The sequence below is a fragment of the Nerophis lumbriciformis genome, linkage group LG03 (genome assembly GCF_033978685.3).
Source record: "Nerophis lumbriciformis linkage group LG03, RoL_Nlum_v2.1, whole genome shotgun sequence".
Lineage (NCBI taxonomy): Eukaryota > Metazoa > Chordata > Actinopteri > Syngnathiformes > Syngnathidae > Nerophis > Nerophis lumbriciformis.
The window spans coordinates 15,505,001-15,529,592 of NC_084550.2; the positions used below are offsets into that span (position 1 = coordinate 15,505,001).

A 24,592-nucleotide genomic window follows, 5' to 3' on the forward strand; every position below is an offset into this window, starting at 1 on the left:
ATACTGCACATACTGCAAAATGTCTGTCCATTCACATGCATACAATTTCATGGAGCAGTGTGAAGTGCCATCATCCAAGTCCCAAAAAAACCTGCCATCACAGGACTCAATGATTACAGACCTGTAGACCTGTGTAGTCTGTGGTCATGAAGTCTTTTGAGAGAAGGACATCCAAGACCCTCTGCTGTTCCGCCTGCAGTTTGCCTATTGGGCAAACAGGTCGGTGGAGGATGCAGTCAACATGGGAATTAAACCCCGGTCTGCATCACCTTGACTCCTCAGGGACCTACGTGAGTATCCTGTTTGTGGACTTCAGCTTTGCATTTAACACTATCATCCCGGATATCCTGCACCGTAAACTCACCCAGCACTAGTGTTATAACGATACCAATATTATGGTACCGGTACTTAAAATTATTTCGGTACTTTTTAAAAAAAAAAAAGGGGACCACAACAAAATTGCATTCTTGGCTTTATTTTAACCATAAATCTTAGGGTACATTAAACATATGTTTCTTATTGCAGTTAAGTCCTTAAATAAAATAGTGAACATACTAAACAACTTGTCTTTTAGTAGTAAGTAAACAAACAAAGGCTCCTAATTAGTCTGCTGACGTATGCAGTAACATATTGTGTCATTTATCATTCTGTTATTTTGTCAACATTACTAAGGACAAGTGGTAGAACATTAATTATTAATCTACTTGTTCATTTACTGTTAATATCTGCTTACTTTCTCTTTTAACATGTTCTATCTACACTTCTGTTAAAATGTAATAATCACTTATTCTTCTGTTGTTAGATACTTTACATTAGTTTTGGATGATACCACAAATTTAGGTATCAATCCGATACCAACTTTTTACAGGATCATACATTGGTCATAGTCAAAGTCCTCGTGCGTCCATGTTGTGATGCCAAAAAATATCGACGCAATCATAGTAGTATCGACTAGATACGCTCCTGTACTTGATATCATTACAGTTGATGTCAGGTGTAGATCCACCAATGGTGTTTGTTTACATTTTGATGCCGGTGAGCTACGGTGTGTAGTGAGTTAGTTTTTTAAGCCAAAATGCATCCGTTCTCCCTTTTCTGTCTACACACTGTGTCTGCTTGTAAGTACTCCGTGGTTGTGTGCCGCCGAACATGCTCGCCTGCTCGTAAACCAGCAATGTCATGACGTGATTTCAATGCGGCGCGGGACCGGTACGTTTCAGAGACGGTATCGTACCGAAAATGATTAATTAGTATCGTGGTACTATAGTAATACCGGTATACCGTACAACCCTACCCAGCACATAGAAAGTTGGTGATCCACTGACAGTGGATCACCAACTTCCTGACTGACAGGATCTATCTATTGATCTGCCCGGTTGCCTGTATCGGGGTGAATTGAAACTGAAACTTAACTTAAGGAAACTGAACCTTGACGTGTGTGCCTAGCGCACACACTCCCCTCCACTCTCGCTCTTCAGGCCTGTACCACATGACATCATTAATAATGATATACGTATGAATATAAATAACACAGGGTGCATTCATTGTGTTTATCTTCTTCTTGCAGAGTGAAGGCCAATTCTAAGGTCTTCTTATTCTGCCAAAAGGAGGGAAAATATTCTCTAACAATAGACATACATGTACAATCTGTATATCATTCTGTCCATCCATTGGCGTCCACACGATGTCTTACTTACTCAAGTAGATAAAGTAGGGTGCGATGATGCTGCCTACCCTGCTGGCCATGGAGCAGGCGCCTAAGGCCGTGTTCCTCAGTACGGTCGGGTAGATTTCTACAGAGTATGCGTAGACGAGCGCAAACGCTAACGTCAGGGCAAACTTCCCTGCCATCTCCAGACCGATGGCGACGAAGATCAGGTCTGCGGTGCAAATTAAATGCTCAGATGGTGAGGTACGCCATTTTCATTCATGTCTTCGGTCAACGTTGGGAAGTTCTTACCTGCCGGAATGAACTGGATGACCAGAAGGAAGAATGCCGCCGCGAAGAGACTGAAGGAGAGGGTCAGCCGCCGGGAGCAGTAGCGGAACATGAGCCAAGACATCATGTAAGCGGGAATTTCCACGACGGCCGACAGGAAACAGTTAAAGTAGACATCGCCGTAAAGGTTGGACGTGTTGAGGGAGAGGGCGAGGTAAGCGATGGCCACCGTGTTCCTGCGGGACATCAAGATAGCTTCGCTCGGGCAGGGAAAACTGGATCACAATATAAGTGTTTTATATCAGTCAATATCGATAATTATTGATATTTTTTTATGACTTATGGAAAATAAGGAGCAAGAGAAAAATAAGTCAAATGTATACATTTTAATTTCAAACGTTACCTTCTGATTATAATGTCCTCAGATATCGAAGCAGAGACGAAAAGAAATGTCAACACAAGCATGGAAAAAATTCAAACAATGTAAACAAAATTCTGGAATCACATTGAACACTTAACAATAAGCTCTTAAAATGAAGGTGGAAAAACTAAGGAATATGTAAGAAATGCTTAGTAAAGTCTAAGAAAATAAGTGTGAAAATGTAAACATAGAGACACCTGAGAAGAACTATTCTCTGCAGGTTTAGTGCCAGGAAGTTACAGCTGTGTAACATTTAATTTGGTCTGTTCGTCTTATTTAAGTATGGAAAGGAATTTATGTTATGCAGTAATTATTATTTAAATATTGTTGGACTAAATTACTAAGGGTGTAATTTTTTTAAATGATTCTAGTCACATGAATTGTGATTCTTAATTAATCTAAATTTTAAAAAAAATGAACTTTTTTTTTTTTTTTGTCACATGAATTCCAATTCTTATTTGTAATGCGTCTTAATTAATAACAATAAAACAATCTAAAATCAATGTATTTTTTAAATCTGTCCATTCCAGACACTCAGGCAAATCACATTGTGGATGTTGATGCTCATATCTGCTGTACAGATTTACTTTAGAAAAGAGAAGTGTTGGATACTTAATTTGTCGTTTTATTTGTATTTGATTTTATCAAATGTTTGGGTAGAATTCTATTCAACAAAACCTTTTCTTTTAAGTAATATAAAAAATATCAGAACTGTTTGTCTATTATATGGAGGAATGTAGTTAATCATAGACCTGGCACCCAATGTTATCAAAAAAGTATTGATTTCGAATTGAGAATCGATTTGTATTGAGAATTGATACTGAATCGAATCGTTACCCACAAGAGTCGAATCGAATCGTGTGGTACCCAAAGATGTACAGCCCTAAAAATTACTAATATTTTAAAAGTAGCACATTTGTTATATTTTGTAATTTATTTTAATTTTACAGTCCTGCACTTCAGTTCCTACCTGTTGTTTCCGTATTCCCGAATAGGTAACAGACGAGGGTTGAAAAGAAAAGAGGTGAGAGCAGCTAAGAACTAGGGCTACGAATCTTTGGGTGTCCCACGATTTGATTCAATATCGATTCTTGGGGTCACGATTCGATTCAAAATCGATTTTTTTCGATTCAACGATATTCTCAATTCAAAAACGATATTTTCCCGATTCAAAAGGATTCTCTATTCATTCAATACATAGGATTTCAGCAGGATCTACCCCAGTCTGCTGACATGCAAGCAGAGTAGTAGATTTTTGTAAAAAGCTTTTATAATTGTAAAGGACAATGTTTTATCAACTGATTGCAATAATATAAATTAGTTTTAACTATTAAATGAACCAAAAATATGACTTATTTTATCTTTGTGAAAATATTGGACACAGTGTGTTGTCAAGCTTATGAGATGCGATGCAAATGTAAGCCACTGTCACACTATTATTCTTTTTTTTTTTTTTATAAATGTCTAATGATAATGTCAATGAGAGATTTTTAATCACTGCTATGTTGAAATTGTAACTAATATTGATACTGTTGTTGATAATATTCATTTTTGTTTCACTACTTTTGGTTTGTTCTGTGTCGTGTTTGTGTCTCCTCTCAATTGCTCTGTTTATTGCAGTTCTGAGTGTTGCTGGGTCGGGTTTGGTTTTGGAATTGGATTGCATTGTTATGGTATTGCTGTGTATTGTTTTGTTGGATTGATTAATTTAAAAAATTAAAATAATAATAAAATTAAAATTAAATCGATTTTTTTTAAAATGAGAATCGATTCTGAATTCGATTTTTTCCCACACCCCTACTAAGAACTATGGTCCGTTTGAAAAAATCCAAAACAGTGCCATACTGTCATCCTGTTAACTGTTTTATGCACAATTTCTTAATTTTTTACTTTGTCTTCTTACTCCATGCAAAGAAACGACCACCAGACAACAAGATGGCGCAACCAAACTTGATAGTTGATACTGTTACCTGACTGGCTGTTAGCGTGTCACTCCCACTGATCAGTGATCACTTTCTGCGTTGCTTGATTACCAGAGAGCGAGTGCCTTTGTTCATGAAAAAAAAAAATATATATATATATATATATATGTATATATTAGAGATGCGCGGTTTGCGGACACAACCGCGGAGTCCGCGGATTATCCGCAGTTTGGGCGGTTGAAAAAAAAAAAAAAAAGATTTTATCCGCGGGTCGGGTCGGGCGGTTGAAATAAAAAAAAATTTGATTTTAAATAGATTCAGGCGGGTGGCAGTTAAACCAATTCGGAAATATATATACATAGTTAAATGTTGTTACCCACATACGAAAAAACGAGCAGGCACCTGCAGCATATGCCACAACAGAAGAAAAAAAAAAAAGAGATGGACACTTTTACGGAGCGGAGAAGGGACGCCTCGCCGGGGTCCGGGACCGAGGCCCCTTCCCCCGAGAGGGCCCTACCGGGAGCCGTAGCTGAGGTGATCCGCGAGAAGGGCCCGACGCACGTCCAGGGTCACCACCGCGCCCACCGCACGACACCCCGCCTCGTCCGCCTTCGCCGCGGCCGGCATCACGCGCAGCAGGTAAGCAGCTTACCTGCCCGCCACCCTCGTGGCCGGGGGCTCGTAACAGGGGTCACTCCGCGCGCTCCGCCCACGCAGCTTACCTGCCCGCCACCCCCGTTGCCGGGGGCGCGTAACAGGGGTCACTCCGCGCGCAGTGCGCTCACGAAAGGGGTGGGGCAAGCAGAACTGGCGCTGCGGGATGAACCGAACGCCGGGTTAAGGCGCCCGATGCCGACGCTCATCAGACCCCAGAAAAGGTGTTGGTTGATATAGACAGCAGGACGGTGGCCATGGAAGTCGGAACCCGCTAAGGAGTGTGTAACAACCCACCTGCCGAATCAACTAGCCCTGAAAATGGATGGTGCTGAAGCCTCGGGCGCGAGGGACATCGCACCTCCACGCGGCTCCCAGATGATTGCTGCATTGGATCAGTCTCCTTTCTTTAACAGGCAAAAGCTTTATAACCTCACTAATGCCTTGCATCGTCTATATTAGATATATAACAACGGGCGGGTGCGGTGTTGATTAAATGTTAATTCGGGTGGATGCGGATGGTTGACGACTTTTGTCATGCGGTTGCGGATGAAATAATTGCCTATCCGCGCATCTCTAGTATATATGTATGTGTGGGAATAAATCACAAGACTACTTCATCTCTACAGGCCTGTTTCATGAGGGGTTCCCTCAATCATCAGGAGATTTTAATAGAAGCATTCACATACCATGGTTTATATAGGGCACAGAGTGGGTAGGTACAGGCTGGCGTAGGGGCGTGGTGATTGGCTCATGTGTTACCTAGGAGGTGTTTCCGTCTGTGACGGCATGCTGATACAATTTCGCTGCGCTCGTTGAGGGATGACAGGTCTGGACGGTATATAATAAACAGTTTCTCTTTCAAGCATAGGTTGCATCTTTTATTACCACTATTGTAAGGTGTGCTGGATGCAAGAATTTGCCATGTTATTGAATATTCAACATTATTGTCTTTGAGGTCCCAAATGTGTTTGCTGAGTTCTATAGTATTCCGCAGGTTTTGGTTTCTGAAAGAAGCCTTGTGATTGTTCCATCTGGTTTTAAACTCTCCCTCGGTTAATCCTACATATGTGTCGGATGTGTTAATGTCCTTGCGTGTTACCTTTGATTGGTAAACGACTGATGTTTGTAAGCACCCCCCGTTGAGAGGGCAATCAGGTTTCTTGCGGCAGTTGCAGCCTTTGTTGGTTTTGGAGTCGCTCTGTCCCGGGGCAGACGGCTCATTTGCAATTGTTTTGTTGTGGTTTGAAATAATTTGTTGTATATTATTCATACAGCTGTAGCTCAATTTAATGTTGTTCTTGTTGAATACTTTTCTTAGGGTGTTGTCTTTGGGGAAGTGTTTGTCGATCAGAGTGAGGAATTTGTGGCCAATATTAGTTTAGACGTTTTTGCTGTATGGGGGGTTGTACCAGATAATGTTGTTTCGTTTTCTGCTCTTTTTTTGGTTGGTTTCCTGGCGTGGGTTCATAGGTGAGGGTCAAATTGTATCCGCTTTCATTGATTGCCCTCTCAACGGGGGGTGCTTACAAACATCAGTCGTTTACCAATCAAAGGTAACACGCAAGGACATTAACACATCCGACACATATGTAGGATTAACCGAGGGAGAGTTTAAAACCAGATGGAACAATCACAAGGCTTCTTTCAGAAACCAAAACCTGCGGAATACTACAGAACTCAGCAAACACATTTGGGACCTCAAAGACAATAATGTTGAATATTCAATAACATGGCAAATTCTTGCATCCAGCACACCTTACAATAGTGGTAATAAAAGATGCAACCTATGCTTGAAAGAGAAACTGTTTATTATATACCGTCCAGACCTGTCATCCCTCAACAAGCGCAGCGAAATTGTATCAGCATGCCGTCACAGATGGAAACACCTCCTAGGTAACACATGAGCCAATCACCACGCCCCTAAGCCAGCCTGTACCTACCCACTCTGTGCCCTATATAAACCATGGTATGTGAATGCTTCTATTAAAATCTCCTGATGATTGAGGGAACCCCTCATGAAACAGGCCTGTAGAGATGAAGTAGTCTTGTGATTTTTTTCCCACACATACATATATTGCGCTCTACCACGGTATCAAGCACTATTTTTTGGATAATCTTATTAAGACATATATATATGTATATATATATATATATATATATATATATATATATATATATATATATATATATATATATATATATATATACAGTACAGGCCAAAAGTTTGGACACACTTTCTCATTTCAATGCGTTTTCTTTATTTTCATGACTATTTACATTGTAGATTGTCACTGAAGGCATCAAAACTGTGACACCAGAGAAGTGAAAACCATTTCAGGTGACTACCTCTTAAAGCTCATCTAGAGAATGCCATGAGTGTGCAAAGCATTAATAAGAGCAAAGGGTAGCTATTTTGAAGAAACTAGAATATAAAACATGTTTACAGTTATTTCACATTTTTTTGTTTGGTACGTAACTCCACATGTGTTCATTCATAGTTTTGATGCCTTCAGTGACAATCTACAATGTAAATAGTCATGAAAATAAAGAAAAACCCACTGAATGAGAAGGTGTGTCCAAACTTTTCGCCTGTACTATATATATATATATATATATGTATATATATATATATATAAATACACACACACACACGTTAGGGCAGGAAAAAACACAGAAGCTATTTGGGGCGGCATAGCTCGGTTGGTAGAGTGGCCGTGCCAGCAACTTGAGGGTTCCAGGTTCAATTCCCGCTTCCGCCATCCTAGTCACTGCTGTTGTGTCCTTGGGCAGGACACTTTACCCACCTGCTCCCAGTGCCACAATATCCAAATGTAACTTGGATATTGGCTTTCACTATGTAAAGCGCTTTGAGTCACTAGAGAAAAGCGCTATATAAATATACTTCACTTCACTTCATCCCGACGAGCCTGTTTTGCAGGTTTCTCAGCTCTTCAAAATCCCCTGAAGAGCAGAGAAACCTGTGAAACAAGCTTGTAGGGATGAAATTGCCTCTGTATTTTTTCCTGACCTAACGTATATTCTGCTCTACCCCGGTATTGAGCACTGTATAACGGATAAACCACAGAAACATCGACTACATATATACTGTATATCGTTTTATCAAACCCATCTTTTTATTGATATCGATAATGTGTCTATCGCGATATATATTTAAATAGTTTTATCGGCCCAGCCTTACTTTGGCCCCTTATTTTGTCTCATGAAATGTGTGTGTTGACTAATATTTATTGGAGTTTTTATAAGGAACGTGCAGGCTGTTTACTGTCAATTCTGCCTAGCAACAGTAGGCACTACTTGTTGGTGAAAGGGACTGACATGACCTCTGTGGGTGTGTGCGTACTCACCAGACCAGCCACAGCATGACAGAAACCCAGCGGATGTTACGAGAACGGAGCATGTCACAGATGTGGCTCTTCGCCTTCTCGAATTCTTTCTGTAGAACAATAAACACTCGCCATCAGCGTGGAACTAATCTAATAAGAGTGCAGCTCATGAGGACATGTCAGGTTTTGCCTCTTACGGAGTTAAATATGGCCACCAGAACATTAGAAGCAACTCTTGCTGTGACGTATGATCATCTTTGTAAAAGCTCACTATATGGTGCAGTTAGCATATTTCAAAACAATTTGAAGTCAGACTTGCTCGACATTCCAGTTTCAGTGTGGTCCTCTTCCCCCGCTGACTAGCACATTCGCGATCACATACGTAAACGACAGTTAATTATTGTCGGCACGTTGAACATTGAGCAGTGAACTCTAACACCTTGAAGAAGAGGAAAAATAAGGATCTGCAGACACGCTGGCTAATGTTTCATTGTTGCCAACCTGCAGGACACTTTCAACAGTTACACTTGTTATATTCAAGGAAAACCCAAAGTGACCCTCGGGAAGACATACGCTATATTGCCAAAAGTATTTGGCCACCTGCCTTTACTCACATATGAACTTGAAGTGCCATCCCATGGAATTGTCCAAAATGTTTTGGTATCCTGGAGCATTCAAAGTTCCTTTCACTGGAACTAAGGGGCCAAGCCCAACTCCTGAAAAACCAACCCCACACCATTATTCCTCCTCCACCAAATTTCACACAATGCAGTCCGAAATGTAGCTTTCATCTGGCAACCTCCAAACCCGGACTGGTCAATCAGATTGCCAGATGGAAAGGCTTGACTCATTAGTCCAGATAATGCGTCTCCACTGCTCTAGAGTACAGTGGCAACGTGCTTTACACCACTGCATCCGACGCTTTGCATTGGACTTGGTGATGTATGGCTTAGATACAGCTGCTCGGCCATGGAAACCCATTGCATGAAGCTCTCTGCTATTTAGAAGAGAGGAAATTTCACGACTGTATTTGTTGCACAGGTGGCATCCTATGACAGTTCCACGCTGGAAATCACTGAGAGCGGCCCATTCTTTCACAAATGTTTGTAGAAACAGTCTCCATGCCTAAGTGCTTGATTTTATACACTAGGCCAAGTGATTAGGACACCTTATTCTTATCATTTGGCTGGGTGGCCAAATACTTTTGGCAATATAGTGTATCTTTCAAGCAGAACAATAATCAGAAGAACAGTTACAAAAAAAATGACCAATTCAGCTGTGATTTCAAGTGGTATCATTACTGACTGTCTATGAGGCCGTGAATTTGTGCAGGTGGAGTCCTGACTGGTGATTGGATGTAAACGAGGAAGGCCAGCTAAAGGAAGGGGGACTCTGTGTGTGAATGTGCGGTGGCAGTGAGAGAGATGGATGTATGCTGATAAGAGATTGGCGCTGAATTTTGTGCTTTATTAGGCAACGACTGAATTCAAAACTGGGTACGAAATAAAATGGTAACATATTTCGATACCTTTGTTGCACGTCACGTCAAAGCAAAACAGGCGTATTTACAGAAAGCGCTCAAAAGTAAGGATCCACTTTTCAAAATGCACTAGCTCGATGCTAATTTACATTGGATATGCCATAGCGATTTTACATTGGGGATTCCAACACCTCAAAATGTGTTAATAAAAACTACAACCAAGATGCACATTACAATCAAAACGCTGTTGTGTAATAAGTACAATACTTAAAGTACTAACACTTTGTAAGACTCAACAAAAGACAAGACTGGCACATTAAACTTTATAGCAAATACTAGTTCCTGACTACAGCAATACACTCAGGACCAAATGCTGTGATATCTTTGTTTATCAACTTATTGTATACTATATCTTCAGTCTCATTGGCTTCATTAACAAACAATGTGGCAACGCCCTAACCCTTTGAATGTGTCGGTGTAGGTTTATGTTACTCTCCAAAACTACCCTGTGTACAGACTATTGCTAACTAATGTCTTGGAATTGCAACTGTATGCTAAGTCTACGATATATGCTAAGTCTACTATATAATACTTGCAAATGAGACTAAGACGTGTAAGAAAACATGAGATACCAATTAAATGTAAAATGTTAAATAACACATCTTATTTGATTTTATTATTAAACAAATTAACGTTTATTAACACATGAACACACACAAAAGAACCAACAATTTGTACCGTATCGCTTCCCAGGTACCGGAAATTGGTACCGTACTGCTGATGTTATTTTGGCCTAGTTGCGCTCCACAGTGACGTGCTCGTTCGAATGAAGTGATTGTTGATCGACTACCTCCTTGGCGACTTTTGTACGTCTCGGCAAAAGCGACAATATTTACGACAATATAGCCCGGTGAGCCTAATGTACAGAATAATTTTGGTTTAGCTTACCGACCTCGAAGCTATTTTATTTGGTACATGGTGAAATGATAAGTGTGACCAGTAGATGGCAGTCAAACACAAGAGATACGTGTAGACTGCAATAAGACTCAAGTAAACAACACCAACATTTTATATGTTCCATTGAAAATATAGAACATTACACACGGCGCTCAAAAATCCATCAAAATGTTTTAGTACAACTTTGGTAAGCTATGAAGCTGCACCGCTTGATGGATTGTACTGTGCTTCAACATACAAGTATTATTATGGGGTGTGTATAAGGTAAGACATATTATCTGCCGTTTTGTTACTCAATATTATGCAAAAGCAACTTTTCCTACCGTCTGGTACCTGCTGATCTGTATTTTGGATCTGCATAAGTCATAAAAATGTTCGCGCATCCGACGCCGTAGTCGATAAGCTTCTTCTTTTTCTCTATCTTCTTGTTATGGGACATTCATCCTCCGCTGTTGCCATTTCTAATATAAAGTAGTGTAAAGTTCTTACTTATATCTGTCAGTAAACTCGCCATGAAAGCGCTAAAACATACCGGTATAGTGAATTTACATTATTCACCCAAGGAACTTTAACTATTAGAGAGTTCCGGTGTTGTTATGGCACTAGTGAGCTACGGATGAGGGGATGCTGCTCCGTTATTGATTTAAGTAAAGTCTGAATGTCATTGAAACAGTTAGCTCCATCTTTTGACACTTCTTCCACTCCCGTCCTTGCACGCTACACCGCTACAACAAAGATGACGGGGAGAAGACGCTGTCGAAGGTGAGCCACGTAAATAAGACCGCCCACAAAACGGCGCATCCTGAAGCGACTGTCAGAAAGCGGCTTGAAGATGATCTGTAAAACATAATCTATGCAACATTTTGACCAAAGAACCACCATTACATGTTATATAGACCACAAGGAAGTGTTTTACATTTAAAAAAAATTTTTTATAATATGACTCCTTTAATCAATCAATGTTTATTTATATAGCCCTAAATCACAAAAGTCTCAAAGGGCTGCACAAGCCACAACGACATCCTCGGTACAGAGCCCAATCCGGTGCGCCTTATATATGAAAAAAGATCGAAAATAGACCATTCATCGGCAGTGTGCCTTACAATCCGGTGCACCCTATGGTCCGGAAAATACGGTGGACACAAAAAGATTACAATCCGGGTCATTATTAACTTCAGTCAGTATGTGGCTGAACAAGAGCAAAGTCCCTGAGTCGAAAGAGTTGGCAGCTCTGACATGTAATGAAATTTCTAATTGGAATGACGACCACATATTTATTTGACTTCATCACAAAACTCTGCCATTGTACTCAAGGACTCACGCTGCTCTGTTGTTAGCTTGACGGCTGACATGTCTCCCAGTGAGCCTATCATTCATCAACTCGCGAGAGGAATGATCGCACTAATTGATTGCCTTGTCTTAATTACATGAATGTAATGTTGAGTGAATGTTTGATGCAATATACTTATTCATTTCTGGGACCTTGCATGAGAAACTAAAGAAAGACCACTGAAAGGTTTTTTCTCCAAAGCAGGACAATACGAAAAATAGTTCAATAATAATGATGATAAAAACTGTTTGATGTTTTTAAAACATAGGCATATGGCACTGAACCTGAACTTGTCGAAGAAAAAAGTGTTCTTAATTGTCAGCAATAAAATCTGGTTTTACATTTTTTTTCCATAGAATCGTGCAACCTTACGTGCTAACAATCTTTCATGTTAGCAAACAATGTAGGCATGCACAAAACATTTTGTTATTGACATACAAATCACAATACTTATTCATTCTTATTGTAAATTGTTTCATAATCTTCAGAAATCGATTATATATACAGTACAGGCCAAAAGTTTGGACACACCTTCTCCTTTAATGCGTATTCTTTATTTTCATGACTATTGAAGGCATCAAAACTATGAATGAACTAGGGCTGCAACAACTAATCGCTTAAATCGATTAAAATCTATTATAAAAATAGTTGGCGATTAATTTAGTCATCGATTCGTTGGATCTATGCTATGCGCATGCGCACAGGCTACTTTTTTGTTTTTTATAAACCTTTATTTATAAACTGCAACATTTACAAACAGCTGAGAAACAATAATCAAAATAAGTATGGTGCCAGTATGCTGTTTTTTTCCGGATTAAAATATTGGAAAGGACAGAAATGAAGTTTGTCGCTTTTATCCGATTATTAATCGACGTAATAATCAACATATTAATCGATTATCAAATTAGTTGTTAGTTGCAGCCCTAGAATGAACACATGTAGAGTTATGTACTTAACAAAATAAGGTGAAATAACTGAAAACATGTTTTATATTCTAGTTTCTTCAAAATAGCCACCCTTTGCTCTGATTACTGCTTTGCACACTCTTGGCATTCTCTCGATGAGCTTCAAGCACACCTGTGAAGTGAAAACCATTTCAGTTGACTACCTCTTGAAGTTCATTCAGAAAAAGCCAAGAGTGTGCGAAAAAGTAATCAGAGCAAAGGGTGGCTATTTTGAAGAAACTAGAATATAAAACATGTTTTCAGTTATTTAACCTTTTTTTGGTAAGTATATAACTCCACATGTGTTCATTCATAGTTTTGATGCCTTCAGTGACAATCTACAATGTAAATAGTCATGAAAATAAAGAAAACGCATTGAATGAGGAGAAGGTGTGTCCAATATTTTTGGCCTCTACTGTCAGGTGTGAATGAATGATGGGTTCCGACTTCTCTGTGAGCGCTTTGAGCATCTAATAATAGAAAAGCGCAATATAAAAACAAATCCATTATTATTATTATTATTATTATATGTATATATTTTTAAATCATTTTTAAAAATAGGTTTTTAGGCTATCTGCATGCAACCAGAATGAGCTTTTCTAACCTGTAACCTGTTTTGAACAAGTTTCATTACAATCATTACAACAAATAATACATTGCGAGAATCAATTTGAATCAAGAATCCATCTGAATCGAATCGTCACCCCAAGAATGGGAATCAGATCGCATCTATAGGTACCCAAAGAGTCACATCCCTAGCTCCTCGTCCTGCCATATCTCCCTGTCGTTATCTCTATTGTGCGGTGCAGCCTGTTTCCTGCAGATTCTGCCTAGTGGCAGTCAGCTGAAAACAAGTCATGTGACCAGAAAAACATATATTTGCCATGCTCGGTTCCTGCATTTGACATGTAGCTAGCATTTTGTTTCCTTAGTTAAGATGTATAATACATCACAAAGAGTTTAGTAGATTGCCATTGGAGAAACCAAAAGTAAAAAAAAAACATGTCTAAGTTATCAGAGCAATAGTAACTTGAACTATCCATCCATCCATCCATCCATTTAACCGTATTTTTCGGACTATAAGTCGCAGTTTTTTTTCATAGTTTGGCCGGGGGTGCGACTTATACTCAGGAGCGACTTATGTGTGAAATTATTAACACATTACCGTAAAATATCAAATATTATTTAGCTCATTCAGGTAAGAGACTAGACGTATAAGATTTCATGGGATTTAGCGATTAGGAGTGACAGATTGTTTGGTAAACGTATAGCATGTTCTATATGTTATAGTTATTTGAATGACTCTTACCATAATATGTTACGTTAACATACCAGGCACGTTCTCAGTTGGTTATTTATGCCTCATATAACGTACACTTATTCAGCCTGTTGTTCACTATTCTTTATTTATTTTAAATTGCCTTTCAAATGTCTATTCTTGGTGTTGGGTTTTATCAAATAAAGTTCCCCCAAAAATGACAGTTATACTCCAGTGCGACTTATACATGTTTTTTCCTTCTTTATTATGCATTTTCGGCCGGTGCGACTTATACTCCGAAAAATACGGTACTACCGCTTGAAGAGGCAATTCCTGAAGGAATTATGTGTGAATGCTCCAATGCTGAAGTTGAAGTGAAATGCTGACAGAATGTAGTATGCATGTAAGAATAGTTTGAATGTTGAAATGGTTTGAATGTTGAAGAGCTGACGCTGAACTGAAATGCTAATGAAATGTAGGATGAATGTAGAAATGGTTTAAATGTTGAAATGGTTTGAATGTTGAAACGGTTTGAATGTTGGAATGGTTTGAATGTTGAAGAATTTGAATTTCCAGGAAAACCGGAATTTGGATTGAAACTTAGGAAAGTGTTAGTTTGAATGTCCAGGATGAGTGGAATGTGTTGATGTTGGAATGGTTTGAATAGGTTGAAAAATGTGGGAATTGTGCAACTTGGAAAAATGTCCCATTCATTTCAATGGGAACTTCCTGGAAATTTGGGAATTTTGGGAAAAGCCAGATTTTTAAAAAATGATTAGGAGCATGAATGTCCTAAATGAGCTGAATTGGTTGGTGTTAGAATTGCTTAAATCGGGCAAGAAATGTTCAAGTAGTAAATGGTATTAGGGAATTTCGGGGAAATCTGGAATTTTTTGGAACTTGGACAAAGAGTAGTTTGACTTTCTAGAATTGTGGAATGTGTTAAAGGTGGAATGGTTTGAATGGGTTGAAGAATGTGGGAATTGTGGAAGTTTGAAAAATGTCAGATTCGTTTTGAATGGGGAAAATGCAATTATGGGAAATCCGGGAATTTTTTTTTGAATTGTTGAAGTAGAGCACACAATTCCTGAACAGGCTGAATATTTAGAAGTTGGAATGGTTTGAATCAGATGAAAAATGTGGAAGTTGTGGAACTTTGAAGAATGTCCCATTGATTTAAATGGGAATTTCAGAAGAAATTGGGAATTTCAGGAAAAGCTGGAATTTTTTTGAAAATGGTAAAAAACTTGAATGATCTAAATGAGTTGAAATGGTTGGTGTTGACATTTTTCAAATCGGTGGAGAAATGTTGATGTAGTAACATGTTGAATTGAGAAATGATATTACGGTATTCCTGGAATTTCGGGAAAACTGGGAATTTTCCCAGTTTTAAAAACAACTTTGTTTTTTGTCCTGATTAAGAGGAATGTTTTGATGGTGGAACGGTTGAAATGAGTTGAAAAATGTGGAAGGAGTAGTCGCCAGAAAAAAGGGTGGAAATAGGGCTTTGGAAAACCAGGATTTCTGGAAATTCCTGGAATCTTTTTTTACTTGGAAAAAGGGAAGTTTGAATTTCCAGAATGATAAAATATGTTGAAGGTAAAATGGTTTGAATAGGTTAAAACATCAAATCACCACTGACTTGCAGAGAATTGAAGATTATAGCCGGCGGCTCCTTTTTGTTGAGCCTGGCGGCGTTTTTCACGATGGCCTCCGCTTCGTCGATTCTTCCCTGGGAGAGCAGCCAGCGAGGAGACTCGGGGATGAACCTGCACGGTCACATGAACTTCAGTGAGGAAAGAAGCGCAAGAAGAAAGAAAGCCACACGCACCACCAGAAAAGCAAGAGGAGGTATCCTGGCACCGAGAGACCCAGCAGAAGCCACCTCCAGTCTCGCAGGAAGTAGGCGTGGAGCGGCAGCATCATGTAGCCCACAGCGAAGAACAGACAAGAGCCCGCCGTGGCGAAGAACTCACGAACACGCGGACCTAAGATCTCCATTCCTACGGAGGAGAGAGACCTTCAGAACTTCTCGAGACAACTCATCCAGGACTCCCCCTGAAATAGACATGTACCTAGCACATACGCAGACAGGTAGTTGGAGATGTGGAACATTCCGGAAAAAAAGTAAAGGATGCAGAACATAATCCAGGATGAAGAGAAGACCATGATGAACATGCCCGTCGTCTGGCTTGCAAGGGTGACAAACATCACTATCTTCCTCCCGTACCTGTTTAGATGGATTGGATGGAACAAGAGTTGTATGCATCACAGAAAGTAAGGCCACAATTTTTGTTTCATGTGACCACAGAAATTTCCTCCAGAAGGTCTTATCTTTGTCCATGCGATGTCAGATGAAACAAAAATTGAGCTGTTTGGCCACAATACCCAGCAATATGTTTGGAGGAGAAAAGGTGAGGCCTTTATTTCCAGGAACACTAAGGCTACTGTCAAGCATGGTGGTGGTAGTATTATGTTCTGGATCTCTTTTGCTGCCAATGGAACTGCTGCTTTACAGAGAGTAAATGGGACAATGAAAAAGGAGGATTACCTCCAAATTCTTCAGGACAACCTAAAATCATCAGTCCGGAGGTTGGGTCTTGGGCGCAGTTGGGTGTTCCAACAGGACAATGACCCCAAACACACGTCAAAAGTGATAAAGGAATGGCTAAATCAGGCTAAAATTAAGGTTTTAGAATGGCATTCCCAAAGTCCTGCCTTAAACGTGTGGACAATGCTGAAGAAACAAGTCCATGTCAGAAAACCAACAAGTTTAACTGAACTGCACCAATTTTGTCAAGAGCAGTGGTCAAAAACTCAACCAGAAGCTTGTGGATGGCTACCAAAAGAGCCTTATTGCAGTGAAACTTGCCAAGGGACATGTAACCAAATATTAACATTGCTGTAGATTTGGTCACATTTTCAGTAGACCCATAATAAATTCATAAAAGAACCAAACTTCACAGACAGTCAGTAATGATTTGTATAAATTATTGGAAACTCAAGACAGTCGTAACATTATATCCTTCACAAGTGTATGTAAACTTTTGACCACGACTATAAATACATATACAGGTAAAAGCCAGTAAATTAGAATATTTTGAAAAACTTGATTTATTTCAGTAATTGCATTCAAAAGGTGTAACTTGTACATTATATTTATTCATTGCACACAGACTGATGCATTCAAATGTTTATTTCATTTAATTTTGATGATTTGAAGTGGCAACAAATGAAAATTCAAAATTCCGTGTGTCACAAAATTAGAATATTACTTAAGGCTAATACAAAAAAGGGATTTTTAGAAATGTTGGCCAACTGAAAAGTATGAAAATGAAAAATATGAGCATGTACAATACTCAATACTTGGTTGGAGCTCCTTTTGCCTCAATTACTGCGTTAATGCGGCGTGGCATGGAGTCGATGAGTTTCTGGCACTGCTCAGGTGTTATGAGAGCCCAGGTTGCTCTGATAGTGGCCTTCAACTCTTCTGCGTTTTTGGGTCTGGCATTCTGCATCTTCCTTTTCACAATACCCCACAGATTTTCTATGGGGCTAAGGTCAGGGGAGTTGGCGGGCCAATTTAGAACAGAAATACCATGGTCCGTAAACCAGGCACGGGTAGATTTTGCGCTGTGTGCAGGCGCCAAGTCCTGTTGGAACTTGAAATCTCCATCTCCATAGAGCAGGTCAGCAGCAGGAAGCATGAAGTGCTCTAAAACTTGCTGGTAGACGGCTGCGTTGACCCTGGATCTCAGGAAACAGAGTGGACCGACACCAGCAGATGACATGGCACCCCAAACCATCACTGATGGTGGAAACTTTACACTAGACTTCAGGCAACGTGGATCCTGTGCCTCTCCTGTCTTCCTCCAGACTCTGGGACCTCGATTTCCAAAGGAAATGCAAAATTTGCTTTCGTCAGAAAACATGACTTTGGACCACTCAGCAGCAGTCCAGCTCTTTTTTTCCTTAGCCCAGGTGAGACGCTTTTCGCGCTGTTTCTTGGTCAACAGTGGCTTGACACGAGGTATGCGGCAGTTGAAACCCATGTCTTTCAAGCGTCTCTTGGTGGTGAATCTTGAAGCACTGACTCCAGCAGCTGTCCACTCCTTCTGAATCTCCCCCACATTTTTGAATGGGTTTTTTTCACAATCTTGACCAGGGCGCGGTGATCCCTATCGCTTGTACACTTTTTCTGACCACAGTTGTTCCTTCCCTTTGCCTCTCCATTAATGTGTTTGGACACAGAGCTCTGAGAACAGCCAGCCTCTTCAGCAATAACCTTTTGTGTCTTTCCCTCCTTGTGCAATGTGTCGATGGTTGCCTTTTGGACAGCTGTCAAATCTGAAGTCTTCCCCATGTTTGTGTAGGCTTCAGAACTGGACTGAGAGACCATTTAAAGCCCTTTGCAGGTGTTTTGAGTTAATCAGCTGATTAGTTTGTGGCACCAGGTGTCTTCAAAATGTAACCCTTACACAATATTCTAATTTTGTGACACACGGAATTTTGGATTTTCATTTGTTGCCACTTCAAATCATCAAAATTAAATGAAATAAACATTTGAATGCATCAGTCTGTGTGCAATGAATAAATATAATGTACAAGTTACACCTTTTGAATGCAATTACTGAAATAAATCAAGTTTTTCAAAATATTCTAATTTACTGGCTTTTACCTGTATATGTATTTATAGTCGTGGTCAAAAGTTTACATACACTTGTGAAGGATATAATGTTACGACTGTCTTGAGTTTCCAATAATTTATACAAATCATTACTTTCACACTTTCTCATTTCTATGCGTTTTCTTTTTTAATCATGACTATTTACATTGTAGATTGTCACTGAAGGCATCAACTCTATGACACCTGCGAAGTGAAAACCATTTCAGGTCACTACCTCTTGAAGCTCATCGAGAGATTGCCAAGAGTGTGCAAAGCAGTAATAAGAGCAAAGTGGCTATTTTGAAGAAACTAGAATATAAAACATGTTTTCAGTTATTTCACCTTTTTTTGTTAAGTACATAACTCCACATGTGTTCATTCATAGTTTTGATGCCTTCAGTGACAATCTACAATGTAAATAGTCATGAAAATGAAAAAAAAAACACATTAAATGAGAAGGTGTGTCCAAACCTTTGGCCTGTACTGTACATACATACATATTCTCTGCTTAGGCTGCTGCCCCCGCGACCCGACCTCGGATAAGCGGAAGAAAATGGATGGATGGATGGATTTTTTTTTTTTTAAATTTCAAGAATCAAAATATGTTTTTAGGGCATCCCCATGAAACCAGAAGGAGCTTTTTTTTAACCTGTAACTTGTTTTGAAAAAGTTCCAATATGATTATTATACCAAATAATACATTGCGAGAATCGGTTTGAATCGAGAATCGTGTTGAATCAAGAATTGATTCTGAATCGACTCGTCACCTCATAAACCGGAATCTGATTGAATCGTTAGGTGCCCAAAAAGTCACACCCTTAATACGTATTAATAAGTGGACAATATTGCAGTGTGAAACAGTACATTTGTCAATATAAAGAAGTATAAAATCATTATAGTTGCATATTACATACACATTATGACCTAATTAGAAAAGTATCCAGTAGCAAACGTGTCCGCATCATTAAAGTTACTGCGTCATGAGCTATTTTGACCACCTGGTGTCGCTTAAGACAATTACCACTCCACTTCACCTTAAAGACAGCACAAGTCTATTCCAGATGATTAATAATAAATAGTTTGGTGAGTTTTATACCTAATTTTGTTCTCTGTTTGATTAATTTCACTTGATCAAACCTTTTCCAACATTCACACTACTAAAAAACAAAAGTATGTAGGATTCCTGCTTATATCGGATCAATATTGCTATCGGACAATACTCAAGGCTCAAATATTGGTATCAAATCGTGAGTGAAAAAGTTATACCGGGACACACTAACATCGTACAAGGCCTTCATAGACTTGCTTTGTGTGCTTGAACAAAAGAGATCTGGCAACTTTCTTCGAAGTGGACATGTTGTAGTACTTGTCTAATTCCTTCAAAGTCATTAAAGTTCACTTAGGTCTTAATCATAAATGTACCAAAGGGCCGCACAAGCCACGACGACATCCTCGGTTCAGATCCCTCTGATCCGTGGTCACCTGATAACCTCTCCCCGCAGGGAGGGCGGCAGAGCATAAAGGAGAGACGGCAGATCAACTGGTCTAAAAAGGGTCTATTCAAAGGCGAGAGTGTACAAATGAGTTTTAAGATGGGTAGCATCTCCTTTGTTTACCGTACCTTTATTTCAACCTGCATCTGGTGACTGATTCACAGTCACCAGTGGGAAAGAACAACACAAGTTGATGCTTAATTATGAATAAGTTAGGAGTGTGTGTGTGTGTGTGTGTGTGTGTGTGTGTGTGTGTGTGTGTGTGTGTGTGTGTGTGTGTGTGTGTGTGTGTGTGTGTGTGTGTGTGTGTGTGTCTGTGTGTGTGTGTGTGTGTGTGTGTGTGTGCATGTCAACCTGTCAGAGATCTGTCCTGACAAAAAGGAGCCGATGAGGACGCCGAAGAAGAAGAGCGAGGTGGTCAAAGGCTTCTTCCACTGGTCCCCGCACACAAGATCCCACTGACACACACACACACACACACACACACACACACACACACACACACACACACACACACACACACACACACAGACACACACACACACACAGTATAGAAAATGAAACACGGCCTCACAATACACGTTTAATTGGTTCTGTGACACAGCTCGTACCCTGAAAAACCCGTATTGCGAAACGTCACCCACTGAAATTAATTAAAATCAATTTAATCGGTGCTTGGCTCCCCAAAACACAATTTTAAAAAGAAGAAAAAACTTTTAGTTGATAAACGTTGTATAAAACAATACAACGGAATGTAGTATGAACAAGTAGTTGTTTTATGAAGTAATGTAATAATAATGTACAGATCTCCTTCCAGTTGCTTCTCTATCAAACACACCGCCAGCAGCTTCTTCATATTTTCATAGATACATGTTAAGATATTATTTAAATGTCCTTGGCTGGCGTTATGGACACATTCTGCTTCAGTATGGTGCAGTGTTACGCTCCAAATGCTTCGACAAGTTAGCTAGCTACACGCTTTGTCAACCTAAAACATGACAATTAGCTCATTGGTGTCCAAACTTGTTTCAGCGAGGGCCGATTTCAGAAAAAAATTTAAGGATGCAGGGGGCCACTTCGACACATATTGTACATTAAATTTGGCAAAAGCAAAACGATGTACGTCAAACAATATATGCTAAGCTACGTTAGATTTGTGTTCTTAATGACACAAGAAATTAGGGTTATATCTAACAACTGGGGCTGTCAAAAATAAGTTAACTCATGCAATTAATCACAAAAATGTTTGCATTAATATGCATGATTAATTACACAACTTATTTTGCTTGTTTACCTTCGACCAATAAAACAATAAAATCACACTTGTGTACAAACATTGGTGTCCTTTTTAATACTAATACTACTAGTAATACTTGTGATTAATCCATATTCAAAAGTGTGATTAATCTGATTCAAAAAAACAATTTTTTGGCAGCACTACTAATAACATATCTTGATAAAAACTAATTGATTTTATTTTTACAATCTATCAAGGGCCAGTGAAAAACAAGATGAGGGCCAAAATTGGCCTCGGGGCTGCACTTTTCCTGGTTTAGTCGCGCCTGAAAAATTTGTAACCTGATATTGACCTCTTAAGGCCCAAGCTGTTTGTTTACATGCTTTTTTTTATTTCTAATTAGAATAAAAACATAAGTACACAAACGTGTATTTAATGTGTAGTGACATGCTAATTTTTATTTTTACACTTTTTTTTTCAAAATTCCATTGTATGTTATACTCTTCTGACACCACCAGATAGCAGTATAAGTGTCCATATGTCAGTATAAGACCCCCAATTCAGTACACAATTTTGGAAATAAGAGCTAAAAGGTGCTGTCCACGCATGTGGCCACTAAGGGCTTTAGAGGTTTTAATGTACTTTTTAAATTGACAATAATATACATTTATCAAAATGCTTATCATACTTTCTAAACTTTGATAATAATAATATTGACATGTGTCTAGGGCTGCAACTAACAACTAATTTGATAATCGATTAATCTGTCGATTATTACTTCGATTAATAATCGGATAAAAGAGACAAACTACATTTCTATCCTTTCCAGTATTTTATTGGGAAAAAAAACAGCATACTGGCACCATACTTATTTTGATTATTGTTTCTCAGCTGTTTGTAAATGTTGCAGTTTATAAATAAAGGTTTATAAAAAAATAAAAAATAAAAAATAAAAATTAAAAAAAATAAAGTATCCTCCGCGCATGCACATAGCATAGATCCAACAAATCAATGACTAAATTAATCGCCAACTATTTTTATAATCGATTTTAATCGATTAGTTGTTGCAGCCCTACATGTGTCTATTATTGGTATTGTTGCCATCAGAACCTGCAGGTGTACCTAATGAAGTGTCAGTATGTGAAAGTTAATAATGCATGAGTCACACTGACGTCAGACACGACGGTTGCGGTGTAGATGCTGCGGTCGTACTCCCACCCATCCAGGCAGCCCTCCTGGGGCACACTGCTCAGGTTGACGTCGGGGGGCAGCACGCCTTCCTCCGAGTAAGCCCGAAGAGTCTCCAGCCGGTATCTGGAGCACTTGGCCGGCTGGCCATCCTCCTCCATCGGGATGCTGGCGTTCCACCACGCCGCCGTCAGGTTGAGTCCGTGCGCCGGCACACGACAGCGGTGGTCCGGCGTGGCGGCCAGGAAAACGGCGCTCAGGCCGCCGTAGCCGTTGGGGATCATGGTGATGCAAAGGAGCAGCAATATCCGCTGCTGGAAGACACCCCAGTTCCCCAAGAATGCCGTGTCCGCCTCATAGTCGTTCATCCTGTCCCTCGCCCGCTGCAGCTCTGGAAGACTAAGACACTTTTGTGTGGGCCACTGCACTCAAGTGAAACACACATGCACTCAAGTGAAACACACGCACACACACACATTTTGTGCACTCTCACAAGCACATTAACTCAACAAGTGGACAGTTAAAGTGTACAAATCATTGAAAAGATAAACAACTTTAAACATTTTTTTTTTTTTACTTTTTCAATCTTCCATTATGACACAAGTATTAAGTTTGTATCATTATTATTAGAAAATAGTGCACGAGTGTCAAACTCCGGCCAGATCTGGCCCGCCACAAAATTGTATGTGGCCCGTGAAAGCCTGTAAATAATGTGCATCAATAAAGTACTTAATCTTTCTTACTAGATGTTCTTTCCATTTTAACAGAAAAATGTACAGTATGTACTGCATAAAATTGCATATCTTTTCAACTTTAATATTATATGATCATGCAACAAATATATTGTTAGACACTATAATTGTTTGTAAAAATAAAAATGATAAAACCTTGACTTATAATTTTTTTATTTAATTATTATTTTAAAAAAAAGTTTTACAAATACATATGTAAATAATGTATACCGGTATATTTATAGTTATATATATAATATATACATACACACATATATATTACAACAGTAATAATAAAATATTCTACATATACATATACATATATATATATATATATATATATATATACAGTGCGTTTCCCACCTAGGCCTTCAGTGATGTCTGACTTCAATGATTACCTCTCAAAATAGCATAATTGATGTCACCACATGACCATTGGTGGAGAAATACTATACAGAAACACATTCACGCCCTACTTCATGTTGAATCACATCAACAGTGTACAAAAAGTGTTATTTTCTGGCACATTTAAAAATAAATTAAAACGCATCAGCAATTAAAATGGCAAAAAACATTAAAAGTGAAAAAAATATATATTTGAACTCACATTTTATAGCACCTATTCGACGGCGTATAAGCCAGTGGTACCCCTCGTCGTCGGCTTATTCGAGTGGAAATGGCGAGAAATTGCCCCATTTCATCGCCAGAACAGCTGAACTAGCTTCCGGGGTTGGCCGACATCGTCTCACAAGATGTAGATTCTCTTTAAATATCCTTCTTGAAAATGGCCTTGCAAATATTTATCTGCCACCTAATCAATGTTTTGTTCTCCTTCTTTGTGGGGCAACACTTCCTGCTTCCTGCTAAGTGATGACAAGTGAGTATCCATTCACAGTCTCGTTAACATCAGGCTACCTAGATAGGCTACTGTCAACAACTTGTGATCTGATTGGCTATTGCAACTGTCTATCACCTATATGTTCCCATTCACTTACAGTGCACGGTACATCGTTGATTCTGAA

The 24,592-nt window shown here is 39.2% G+C and overlaps 1 protein-coding gene across 1 annotated transcript in view; it reads right to left on the minus strand.

Moving 5' to 3' along the window:
- The window catches only part of LOC133579915 (organic cation/carnitine transporter 2-like), a 24,713-nt gene extending 1,463 nt beyond the window's left edge, over positions 1-23,250 (minus strand). Inside the window, exons 1-8 of the mRNA XM_061934170.1 lie at positions 22,824-23,250; positions 20,769-20,872; positions 16,331-16,485; positions 16,087-16,258; positions 15,898-16,024; positions 8,308-8,396; positions 1,961-2,175; positions 1,698-1,880 (exon numbers count right to left, since the gene is read on the minus strand). Of these exons, the coding sequence (XP_061790154.1) occupies positions 1,698-1,880; positions 1,961-2,175; positions 8,308-8,396; positions 15,898-16,024; positions 16,087-16,258; positions 16,331-16,485; positions 20,769-20,872; positions 22,824-23,207 (1,429 nt within the window). The 5' untranslated portion in view covers positions 23,208-23,250. The remainder of the gene's footprint in view (positions 1-1,697; positions 1,881-1,960; positions 2,176-8,307; positions 8,397-15,897; positions 16,025-16,086; positions 16,259-16,330; positions 16,486-20,768; positions 20,873-22,823) is intronic.
- Between the last annotated feature and the right edge of the window lie 1,342 nt (positions 23,251-24,592).